Consider the following 13,519-nt stretch of genomic DNA (forward strand, 5'->3'; position numbering starts at 1 on the left):
ATAAAATACTGTTTAATTATACCATTCATTAAATGGTCTGAAGCATGGGATATGTATATTTTATCCCTTTTATTTTAGCAAGAAATATTTATATACTGTTCAAAGCATTTTAAAATCTTCTCATGCATTTCTCAGCCTGTACTGTGTGTGTGTGTATATATATATATATATATATATATATATATATATATATATATATATATATATATATATATATTTGTTTTTGATGTCACCTAAAAAACTTTTATAACCATTTAAGTATTTTAGCCCCCCCATAAATGCAAAAGATATAAGAAGTGTTTCAGCAAATACTGTTTTTTTTTTTTTTTTTTTTTTTTTTTTTTTTTTATAATTTATAGTAGAGGTCAACCAATCAGAACAGAGTTCTTATTTAGACAGTTTAATTTTAAGGCATGAGGAAAGAGACTGGGAAATCATGTATGATAAATCTTTGTGATGAGGGTTTATTAACATTGTATTATACAACTGTATTGTGTGTGTGTGTGTGTCTGTGTCTGTGTGTGTGTGTGTGTGCGTGCGTGCGTGTGTGCGTGCGTGCGTGCGTGCGTGTGTGCGTGTGTGCGTACGCACAGCATGGAGCAGATGTTAACGCTAAAGACATGCTGAAGATGACCGCTCTGCACTGGGCGGCGGAGCACGGTCACCGGGACGTGGTGGAGCTGCTTCTACGCTTTGGTGTAGACGTCCACGCCCAGAGCAAGTTTTGCAAATCTGCCCTGGACATAGCACTAGACAACAACAACGAGGAACTTGCTGAGATACTGCAGGTGGGTTCATGCTCACAAATGTGTCCAGTTCATTAAAGGCACACTATGCAACAGTCGGTTGTGTGTGTGTGTGTTTTTTTTTAACACACTAGGCTCCCCTTATAGGCTGAGAGTAAGGGCCAATCCCATTTCACAACTAGTCCCTACCACTTACCCCTACCCGTTCTTTCCAACTGTTCCTCCCCCTAAGAATAGGGACAACCCTTCAAGCACCTGATACGTTCAGTATCGTAGCTGCTGCTGGTTTACTAGTTTACATTAGGGAATTGTATGTCTTCAGAAAGGGGTCAGGTGGTGCAGAAATTAATTATTATTGTACATTCCTTAATTCCTCTGTGATGGGGAGCTGAAGTTAGTTTTGATTAGCTCTTATTTTATTTTCCCATTCCACCTTAATGCTGCAGACCCTGCATTCTGTTGCACTAGTGATCTTTTTTATGCTTGTTATAAAGAATTCGGCCATAAAACATTGAAACTACACATTAAACTCTAATCGTCACTTTTAACAAGGAAAGTATTTTCATTTGTGGGTTTCTTTGATCGCTTGTTTCGCAATCTTACCAGTGATTCTCATACCCTCGGTTTGAAGTGTGCATCTGAAAATGTATGTAGGGCTAACAAGCCCCATCATTCCCCCTACCCCTCCAACCTAACAAGAATTGAGACACCCCCTTAGCTAGGGGTAAGTGGTAGGGCCGAGGGGGTAAAATGGGATCGGGCCTTAATGTTCACTGTCATGCTGCTGTTGCTCTGGTTCCTCCCCCAAGACATGCATGATTATTTTGAGCATAGCAGACGACGAACGCAACAGACAATAGGGTTTGTGCATTGCATTACATTACATTACATTACATTTGGCAAACGCTTTTGTCCAAAGCGACTTACAATAGTCAAGTACAATGTAAAATAAGTTTAAAGGAAAAACATCTTTGGATAGGGATAAAAGGAGGACAAAGGGGAATAATAGGATAGAGGAGTGAAGGAGGGGAAGAAGGAAATGAGGTTAGAAGTAGTTAGTGTGTTAGAGGTGTTAAGAGAGTAAGTGCTCTTTGAAGAGCTCTGTCTTCAGGAGTTTCTTAAAGATAGTGAGAGATTCTCCTGATCTGGTAGTGGAGGGTAGTTTGTTCCACCATTGGGGAACTCTGTATGAGAACAGTCTGGATTGCTTTGTGTGAATGTTTGGCAAAGCGAGGCGACGTTCACTGGAGGAGCGCAGCGGCCGGGGGGTAGCGTAAGCCTTCAGGAGCGAGTGCAGGTAGGAAGGAGCCTGTTCTGACATCACCTTGTTGGCGATTGTAAGAGTTTTGAATTTGAGCATCAACTGGTAGCCAATGGAGCTCAATGAGCAGCGGGGTGACATGTGCCCGTTTTGGCTGGTTGAAGACCAGACGTGCTGCTGCGTTCTGGATCATCTGGAGTGGTTTTACTACGCAGGCCGGGAGGCCAGTTAGCAGGGCATTGCAGTAGTCGAGGCGTGAGATGACGACCGCTTGCACCAGGAGTTGGGTGGCCTGTTGCGTCAGGAACGGTCTAATTTTTCGGATGTTATAGAGCGCAAAGCGGCAGGACCGAGCAACTGAGGCCACATGGTGCGTGAAGGAGAGTTGGTCATCAACCAGAACACCCAGGTTCCTAGCAACCTTTGTCGGTGAGAGAGAGAGAGAGTCGATACTTATAGAGAATTTGTGTTGAAAAGATGGTTTTGCTGGTATAACCAGAAGTTCAGTCTTTGAGAGATTTAATTGAAGGTGATGCTCCTTCATCCAAGAGGATATGTCAGAGAGACACTGCGATATCCGTGCAGAGATTGAGTGATCTTCAGGTGAGAACGACAGGTATAGCTGGGTGTCATCAGCAAAGCAATGGTAGGAAAAGCCATGTGAGCGGATAACCTGACCAAGAGAGGTGGTGTATATGGAGAAGAGAAGGGGTCCCAGTACCGAACCTTGGGGAACCCCAGTGGATAAGGAGCGGGCTGAGGACAGCTGTCCTTGCCACGACACCTTGAACGAGCGCCCAGTGAGGTATGATCTGAACCATGACAGCACATTGTCTGCGATCCCCATGTTTGAGAGTATAGTTATGGTTGACTGTGTCGAATGCGGCCGAGAGGTCCAGCAGAATGAGCACTGAGGACTGACCTGCAGCTCTGGCAGTTTTCAACGCTTCAGTCACAGACAACAGAGCCGTCTCGGTAGAATGTCCTTTTTTGAACTGTCGTGGAAATCGACAAAGACAGTCAACGAGCCGGGATGCCAAAAAGAGAAGGTTTTTATTTTGAAGTTGCAAAAGGGAAAGCAAAGCAATGAATGAAAATGAAAAAAGTCAGGAAAGATCGGAAAAAGCCCCTTTCTGTGTCGACTGGGCATTTTTATACAGTCCTCGTTCATACATGAGGTAATGTCCACGTGATCTGTTTGGAACAGGTCCCTACCAGATATAAAAAGAGGAACAGAAAACTGCACGTACAACAGAAGATAAGCTTTTTTAGGAGAGAATAATTCACAAATCAGAAAACTCTTTTTTACTCTGACAAGACAGTTTCCAGGCAAACTTAATTTTCCAATCCTTAGGAGAGAATAATTCATGAATCAGAAAACACCATTTGCTATGACCCGCTAGTCTCCAGGCAGAACTCAATTTTCATCTCTTTAGGCCTCAAATCTGAGCCTGTATGTCCCAGGAGCAGAGAATACACAGTTCACATAAAATCAATGATAACATACTGATTGAATGATTAACAGGATGAATATTGAATGATTAACAGTAATAATCAGTATAATTGATTATGAATACATGAAGTAAATCAGGAATACATGGAATAAATGTTGATTTTCCCCCACATTTCCCCCCTTTTAATCAAAAATTTTCATTTTGATTAAACAATAAGAAAAAAATAATAATAATAATAATAATAATTTTCAACACATAAATGCTGATTACAATGATATCTGTGATGGTCAAATGCACAATGTCCTGCTGTTGTCCTGCTCCCAGAGCAACAAGGAAAAAATACATGAAAATCATCGTCTATAGTGGTTTGGCTTCCTTTTTCTCGTAGACTACCTCAGCCCCACGTACGAAGAGCTTTATTCTGGCTTTTGATGTTTGCAATATCAGTGAATGAAAAGTATGAGTTGGTGTGTGATAAGACTATGTGTATTCTTTTAATGAGATGTGTTTAAGACTCTCTGTATGTAGTGTACTTTGACGCAAACGAAACGTTGCTCAATCAGTTACTTCCTCACTTCCTCTCCTCGTCACACACTGCTGTGTGCTGTCTGCTGCTGTGGGCAATTCAGCTGCCCCTCCTTCCTGCTGCGGCCTGCTGAGGGTCAGACTTTTCAGCTGCTGCTGTCTCGTCTCCTCCCGCTTGCTCTTTCAGCGATCTCTGTTGTTGTACAGCTGTAGAACCCTCGCCTTTCAGTTGATCTGCGTGCGTTGTTCTCTCAGTCACCTGGAAAGGCTCAATCCAGCCATGCTCGTTCCCCTTTCGTGCGCAATGGCGGAGGAGCCCTCACTCTGTGTCTGGACTGGTCCACCTTTGCACCACGTTCTCCTTCTCCCCCTGTGTAAACAGATCTGAAACAAGACTTTCGATTCGTTATAATCATGTTTAAGGTTCTCTATTCATTTTGGAAGTCTGTTAAGGGGTCCTCCGTGTCTCCTTCCTGCAAGTTAAAATACATGGTTAAAATACATTTTTCACACTTAACTTGAGCTCTAATTTCCCTTGGAAGTTAATTATTTCATATTTAAATTTTGTCTGTGCACAGATTTCAGCCCAATTTTGTTTTCTTACCTTCTTCGGTTGTCCTTATTTTCAGTTATACTCAATCATGATCTTTACTGTCAAAAGTGCTTTAAATCCCTAACATTTAGTCATTTTTCAATTTTAAATTACAACATTTAATTATCATCACCATTAATTACTGGCTTTTATCTTACTCTTGTTCACATCCCTTTCCCTTTTAGTGTAACTGCTTCCCCATGGCTATAACTAATCTCTTATAGCCAAATTAGCTTTTACAAACACCTAGTTTACCACTAGACACACACTATGTCTCATGCACACACACAAACACACACACACAACTTCACCCACACAAGTACACATAAACAAACTCAAACACTTCTACTTCCACTCTCACAAACACTAACCAAGCTAAAGATCACACACCTCAATTCTGCACCATCATTGTACAGACCATATTTTACTGCTTCACAGCCCAAAGCTGCTGCTTTAAACGCACCTGCTGTTAAACCTACCACTGAATGCTTCCTGCATATCTTCTTATATTGTATTGATAGTACTACATAGATAATAAATAAGGAACAAACATATGGAAATATATCTGAATCATGTTTATTATCATTGCTCCATGCAAAGTTTTAATGATCAGCTGCTCTATTCTCCCATTCATCTCCACACTGATTGATAGAATATCAGGGCCCAAAGTTTTAAACTCTGCACAAACTACACATAATGTAGCTTCTGTGTCAGGAATGGGTCCATGTTGATGTACTGGGCTTTCTTGGGTTACTTTTGCTTTAACTTTTGCATCACCGCTTGTGGCTATATTATTTTACCTGCCTCTTTAATTTTCTGCGGTGTGCTATTTATTAAGAAATTATGATTCTGACTTTATTCAGTTCCCAAGATTTTTATAAAGCCTTGATTTCTAGATTTAGTTGATTTTATTTAGTGCTTTAAGAATTGGGATAAGTGGAACGTGATTATTTTTCTCTGTATCAATCGTTCCATTACAAACAATAATATTATCAATATTAATAAACACAGATGTTATGCTTTGCTTTGTCCACGTTATTATAGCAAATAAATCCGAGCAATGCTTTACATTTACTTTTCAATATTTTCAATATGTATTTATGCATATACAATGCCAAGCAGATTGCTTTTCACAATTATCAACAATACATATATTTCCTTAAACAATTTATCAAATCTCACTTACTGTTTCCCTTGCTCCAAAAGTGGCTCACATGTTGAATAGTGAAAGTTCAATTTTGTGATTTCTAAGTTTCTTATTTCTTCCTTTTAAATTAGGATTGGGTGTGTCTTAAAGTTAAGACTGTTACAATATTGCTGAGAGTAATTGCTCATCTGCATAGAGGTTGTTTTAAAACCAAACTTTAAAAAGATAAACAAGCTAAAAGTTAAAAAAATGCTCTATATCTATAAAATAATTATTGGGCAAATAATGGTGGCAATAATGATCATCTATTTACCTCCCCCCTTTTTCTGAAACAGAATTTCTGTTTCAGAGAACTTAACACAAAATTGCTTCACCCTCTTTACTGTCCATTTGGGCTGGTCTACCCTGCCCAGGCCTCCACTGAACACACACCCCATCACGTCATTCATCCACTCACTCTCCCCCTGGGCTGCGCTTCCCTTCCACGATGTTTTCTCCGTTTTCTGTTAACATGCATGTGGTGGTCAGATCGAGACTGTGCCTGTCTTAGGTTGTCCCTGTGTAATATGTTGGGATCTTACCCGTCTTTGGCTAACCAGCCTAGCCCACTGAACCACACACAGCGTAGCAGCACTGTTTCATCAACATTCAGTGCTGTAGTGTTTCTGCAGGGAGCACAAACCCAGGTATGTCACACTGTCACAAACTCACACTCTGATGTTTACCGTGAAAGCCTGTGCAAGGCACCGAGTACCCATGGTTTATTATTTGTTATTATTGTATACAGATTTTCCTTATTACCATCAGTATCACCCTTTCTCTCCCACTGAATTTAGCTTAAATTATTTGCTTTGATAACACTGCTCTGGAATAGACCCAAAGGAGTGCATGTCAATGAATAATTATTCAGATTTGGCATCTGTATCTCACAGATGTACCACAAGGTTAAAGTTTGGTCCAGTTTTATTTAATATATATATATAAATTATATTACTGGCTCTGCTTCTTCAGATTGCAAACTTTACCATTATGCAGATGAAACAATTTTATATTGCTTAGCTGATTTTGTTCATGCTACAGCCAGAAAATTATGCATTTGTTTTATAGATGGCATTGTATAAGCATGAAAAACTAAATTTATGCTGTTTTCCAGACCTCTTTCTAGTCTAATTTAATACCGTAAAGCAAACCAGAGAGCTGCATTTTTAAATACCCTTTATTTCCCCTTATTTAAAACGAGAAAGACCCAATTCACTAAAGCTTGTAGTTTCATTTTCAAATAAATAAGGTCTTTTCTCATTGGGTTCTGAAATCAACTATCCCTCTTATGAGGATCAAAATGTAACATATACAAATTAGATATTACATCCGTCTTATATAAGTCTCATTCAGCTAGGACTGAACTGAGATCAGTCTGAATGAGAAACGAATAGTAAGATAATTGACTAAATCACCTGATAAAAAGCTGTGTTTGGAATGGCTCACTCATTAACTCATTCACTATTCACTATGTAGCATTTTCTATTTATTGAACTGATTATTTAACAATCAAACCAGAAACCATGTTTATTTGTCCTGCTCTGAGGACATCTGACACAGCAGTACTGCATGGCATAGTATATTTTGGAATTTCCAGTTACTTTTATTTTTAATTTGTTTTGCTAACCAACCCCATAATCCCTTTATTAAATTCTCTAAATTCTCTAATTATCTATCCAGTCACATACCTCTCCGACATTATTCAACAACTTAATTATTTATATTAACATTTTTCCCAACCTTGCTTACATTAAAGTACACTGTACTCATGATTGGGTATTCACATTTTCACATTTTTATTTTAGAACTGTCTTATAGCGTATGCATATGTATATTATATTATATTTCTATTTCACATTAGTCACTGTCATAATAGATGTCATTGCACTTTACTCTGTTAATTATTTAATTATTTATGACCATTAGTAACATCTACTGCACTGCTCCGTTTACAGATAGATCTTTACCTTGTATAGTTAGGGTTTTTTATATCCTTATATTTTCTTATATGTATATATTTATATATATCTACCCATACAAAAGCCTTTTTCCCCTGTTTTCACTGTGTATTATTCTATTTCCCTACTGAACTTATGTTCTATTTTCTATGATATCTCACAAGCGTTAATTCACAAATAACCAACCTCTCAGTCTAAAACCACTATTCTGGACCAACTCCACCTACTTCACCTTGGACTCCTCCCCTGCAGTGGGACTCATCCATTTCCTATTTCGTTGTCACTCACGACTTCGTACACACACTCTTTAATTCGCTGCCATACACTTTCTCACTCACTGCCACACACACATTCTTTCTCTCCGCCAACACAAGATACACATTTTCTGTTTCTCTCTCAGGAAAACTGGACCCGCACACTTTCACACTCACAGGTACACTTTTAATCCCTTTAACAGACACTCGTACACCCTTTTCTTTTCCTCTCTGTCAGTCGCACTGTCGCACACACTTCTGTTTCACTCACTCTAAACAGGAAAAGACGAGAGGATAAAAACCAGACAGAAAAAATTAGAAGTGAGAAAAGAACGGAAGCGGTGCGGAGCAAAGCCAAAAAAATTTAGATAGCAAAAAAATTTATAAGACACTTGTCTTTCGGCATCCCCGTTCATTTCCCCTTAGAAAAATGTACTTTAACAAAGTTTCCCCTCTGGCCCGAAACCCCCCGATCTCAACACACAGATGAGGGATCGATCCATTTTTTCACCAGCAGGTTCGCGACTCTATCGCTGTGCCTATGTGCTCACAGCCCCGTCAGACTGTGCCCTCCGTTTTCTCACAAAAAACCAGGGGAAAAATTCTTTAACCTTTAAATATCGTCATACAAAGGCGGGTTATCCGGCCCCAGGAACCAGTTTTTCTGGGCTATGCCCCAAATCTTGGATTGAGGCAAACACACAGCACCAAAAAACTTACAGGTTCCTCTTTTTGCCTCTAACCTCTTCACAACAACTCAGACTGTGTGCCAGGGGGCTCAAACCAGACGAAGAAAGATATAAAAATATACTCACACGTGGTGCGGCTGCAGCGGCCCCGGACACCCCTCGACCCCCAGAGAAAACGCCTTTTCCTCTAAAAAACAGTTGAGGTTCTAAGGTTGGGTTTCTTTTTTTAACCCAAGAGCGTCCTCCGCTTTTCTTGCAGGGTCTAGAGGTCCCGGTGCACGAGCCGCCCACCGCAGGGACGCCAATTTGTCGTGGAAATCGACAAAGACAGTCAACGAGCCGGGATGCCAAAAAGAGAAGGTTTTTATTTTGAAGTTGCAAAAGGGAAAGCAAAGCAATGAATGAAAATGAAAAAAGTCAGGAAAGATCGGAAAAAGCCCCTTTCTGTGTCGACTGGGCATTTTTATACAGTCCTCGTTCATACATGAGGTAATGTCCACGTGATCTGTTTGGAACAGGTCCCTACCAGATATAAAAAGAGGAACAGAAAACTGCACGTACAACAGAAGATAAGCTTTTTTAGGAGAGAATAATTCACAAATCAGAAAACTCTTTTTTACTCTGACAAGACAGTTTCCAGGCAAACTTAATTTTCCAATCCTTAGGAGAGAATAATTCATGAATCAGAAAACACCATTTGCTATGACCCGCTAGTCTCCAGGCAGAACTCAATTTTCATCTCTTTAGGCCTCAAATCTGAGCCTGTATGTCCCAGGAGCAGAGAATACACAGTTCACATAAAATCAATGATAACATACTGATTGAATGATTAACAGGATGAATATTGAATGATTAACAGTAATAATCAGTATAATTGATTATGAATACATGAAGTAAATCAGGAATACATGGAATAAATGTTGATTTTCCCCCACAGAACCCAGATTGGTTCTGGTCCAGAAGGTCATTCTGGGAGAGGAAGCCAGAGACCTGATTTAAAACTGCTCTTTCTAGTGTTTTAGAGAGAAAGGGTAGCAGTGAGACCAGTCTGTAGTTGTCAACCTGGGCGAGGTTGAGAGAAGGCTTTTTAAGCAGTGGTGTCACATGTGCTTGTTTGAAAGCAGAAGTTAAAGAGGCATTGATCGTGTGAGTGATAGCCGCATTGTTGAAAATAAATTACGTTTTAAAAAAAAATAAGAAACAATTCTAGTGTCATCATTAAACACTAGGGTAAGTAGACACATAGTTTCATAGTTTCATGAGTTTGATCGAGCAAATTTGACTAGATCTTGCGCTGATTTCTGCAGCTCATTTAAAAAAACACTTCAAACAAAAGCCCTATCCGGACGAGATTAGTTTCTCAGGGGGTCCTGGGGTAATTTTCTCTTTTATGGGGGTCCTTTGTGAATTTATTCCTGTCCGGAATGACAGTGTGTGTTTTCTTCAGACATGCTATGAGAAAATTACAGGCTGAATTATCAAATGTTTTTCTCTGAACTCTGTGCTCCTCCGGTAATTTTAGTCTGATCTGGATGCACATCTATGTGTTTTGTCTCCTTGTGCTTATAATAGCAAATAGATTACAATTTGGGCGAGCATTTCTACGGAGATCCATTTAAACGCAACAGAGAGTGGAAATGGAGGAGCTACTGAATGCGATGTCACGTGACCGAGAAAAAGCCTAAAAACTCACTGGTCCTCCTGTTTTATCAATTGCAGTCCGGATGCAAAAGTTTTATCATTGAGTCAAAGTGTTTAATATTTTTTACAGACGCCCCCTGAGTAACCAATCCCATCCAGAAGGGGCTCAACTCTGCACCAAATAATGACCTATTTAGTAAAGTAAACTTTAATTTAGCAAACCTACACTGAACATCACTAATGAAGCGTGTTTGCGAGTTTGCCAAATAGCAAGCGATGGAAAGACAGTTATCTTGCTATTACCCAAACAACAATGTTTAGCAAGCGAACCACCATCCAAACGAACATCCCCACTAACCACTTAGCTATCCTGCAACAGACCACATCCATAAAAACAGTCAAACAAACCCTGCAATGACTCGTTTATTAATCTAAAAGAGTATGAAATGCTTTGATTAAGTGAAAAATGTTGAATAGTGTGTGCTTTTAAGTCTGATGGTTTTGTACCTATGTAAATACTAAATACCGGGATATCCGTCGTCGCATGCATGCCTGTATTGTCTATTGTTTGTATGTCCTGTAAATATTGTGTATTTGTTTATTTGTCCACCTGCTTGTTATGTAATTTACCTGTTGGTTTATTCTGGGGAGGGCTATAAGGTATTTAAGGCAGGTGCATTAACTACCTGGGGACGCACTGGGGTTAACACGGGACGCAGGTCACTTGGATTGTGCGGGACCTGACACACTTCACCACTTACCCTGCGTTCACACTGGAAAGCGACAAAGCGACAGGCGACCATTCATTTCCTATGGCAGGGCGCGATTTGTCGCCGCGACACGCGAGAGGCGACAAAGCGACAGAGCGACAAGCGACACGGAGATGAATTTTTCTCAACTCTATGCAAATGAGTTATGACGCGGTGAAGCGACATTCTAACCCGATTGGCTCCTAGCTTTTCTTTGGACCAATCACAAACAAGGCGGTTCGACGTCCTCTGAATTTCTAGTTTCTTTCCTGGTTCTTTCTGTTGAACGGGGTGGACCCACATCAGTCTGTGGGAACGGCTGCGTTTCCAGCGCAGTTAAATCACAGAAACGCACAAGAGTCCAGCAAGTTTGGGAGTTATAGCTGGAGAATAAAGTGGCCAAGTGATTCCTTTTTTGTGCCTTTTTTTCTTGTCGGAGGCTGGACCATGATAAATGCGGGCGTTGAGCTTGACACGCCCACAAGCGACAAACGCTGGGCGACACAAGCGACTCGTCGCGTTCCAGTGTGAACGCAGGGTTAGAGTGTTGTCTGGAGGTGGAGCAGTCATTCTACCTGTTATAGTTTGTTTTTGTGTGCTTTTGTTTTGTTTTGGTTTCTCTTTTTTGGTGTTTTTTGCACAATAAACACTTGAAAAGGGATCCTTACCTAACCCTCCGGTAACCTCCTGACCACTCATCAAAATTAGAATATTATATAAGATCAATTGGTACTTTTGGCAATGTAGGCAGTGTTTCAAGTCCTGCTGGAAAATGAAATCCGCATCTCCATAAAAGTTGTCTGCAGAGAGAAGCATGCAGTGCTGAAAGATTTTCTGTAAGATTTTATGTTGAACTGAAATACTGAAATTAACTTTTTGACGATATTCATATTTTTTTTAAATGTCATTCGATATAGTTTGTGTTTTATAGTGATAGTTTTTTGGCGATGGTGTTGATTGAGTTTTGTTTTTTATTGTATTTATTGGTGTTTGTTGTCGATTGGACAGGTGGCCATGCAGAATCAGATAAACACTAATCCAGAGAGTCCAGACATGCTGACCATTCACACAGCTTCACCACAGTTCATCATTGGCCCTGGAGGAGTCGTTAACCTGGCTGGACTCATCTCTCCTGGCAACACGGCCAAATCTGCAGGTATGACTGAGCTGGCCTAACCTAACATAAACACATACACACCATTCCCAACTGACTAATCTTATCAATGCAGGCCTCAGTCAGAGCCACAGGTAATGGAGGATTACACCCCACCAGTTAGCGTAGAGTTTAGACTGTGACAAATCACAATACTTTAAAGGTCTCCTTGAGCTAAAATCCACTTTTTTTGTTGTTTGTATAATACTATAGGTCTCTTTGAGTTGTATATGATGATGCACATGAATGTGTCTATCAGAGAGATGTTGCGTGTCTACGTCAACTAGTGAGTTCATGGCCTCGTCCACCTCGGCTCGGGACCGCCCATGGGCACACCTGAGGCCGTGCTGCAACAGAAGGAGCTATAGATAAGGAGGAGCTTACAGCTCTGTTTACAGCTGTATTTACAGCAGCTAGCTAGCGTTAGCAATTTTGTGTAAGTAACTGTATGTTTAAATTGGATCTCCGGTTGATTCCACGTTTTACTGAGACCTTAAATATACACTATGGGTGCACGGTTTGACAAGGTAGCAGAACTCGACAGAACACCGGTTAAAGCGCCGCCGTTCGCTTCGGATTTTATGATAAGAGGGAAGAGCAGTGCAGAGGCGGGCATTCATTTTAAAAATTAATAATAAAAAAAACGATGGAATGAAACCTTTTAATATTTGCAAGATATACAGTACCAGCCAAAAGTTGGAAAAACTTTCATTTCAGTGTGTTTCTATTATTTTAAAATGTTTTTCATTCTAAATTAATACTAAAGTCATCCAAACTATAAAGAAAATCATGTGGAATTATTTACTAAACAGAACACTTCCGCATCAGTTGTAAATTTGTGAGGAAGCAGAGATGGTATACAGTGAAAAGCTCTATTTAAAGGTACATTCTGTAGGAAAAGAGACCGAGCGTGTGAAATAGTTACACCAGTCCAATTTTAAAACGCCACAGGGTGTAGTCTGCCACGCCCACCCCTCCCCAGATGAGACGCTAACCCGGGTTGCCAAGTTGAATAGGCTGAATCTACAATCCAGTGCAAGATGAGTTCAACTTCTACCATGGCAAGAAACGAGAGTCATATGAACTTTCACGGCTCATGTGAACTTTATCCGTAGTTAGCTAAACTAGCCTAATGCACCGCTAGCTGCGTTAGCCTAAACCAAGCCTTTAATACATGAAAAATCCCACTGCTCTAAAAACACACACCCCAGTGCTGGAGTTACTACTTTACTTATCCTACCGTTTTATCTTGTTGCAGCCTGATCTAAATCTCAGTTAAGACAAGCCCTTACTGCTGTCCAGCAAAGCCAG

At 40.2% G+C, this 13,519-nt stretch overlaps 1 protein-coding gene across 1 annotated transcript in view; it reads left to right on the top strand.

Moving 5' to 3' along the window:
- gabpb1 (GA binding protein transcription factor subunit beta 1) overlaps nt 1-13,519 on the top strand; it is a 30,229-nt gene that overhangs the window by 5,753 nt on the left and 10,957 nt on the right. Inside the window, exons 4-5 of the mRNA XM_022687002.2 lie at nt 594-788; nt 12,064-12,211. Of these exons, the coding sequence (XP_022542723.2) occupies nt 594-788; nt 12,064-12,211 (343 nt within the window). The remainder of the gene's footprint in view (nt 1-593; nt 789-12,063; nt 12,212-13,519) is intronic.

This window comes from Astyanax mexicanus, chromosome 9, assembly GCF_023375975.1.
Source record: "Astyanax mexicanus isolate ESR-SI-001 chromosome 9, AstMex3_surface, whole genome shotgun sequence".
In the NCBI taxonomy this organism is placed as follows: Eukaryota; Metazoa; Chordata; class Actinopteri; order Characiformes; family Acestrorhamphidae; genus Astyanax; species Astyanax mexicanus.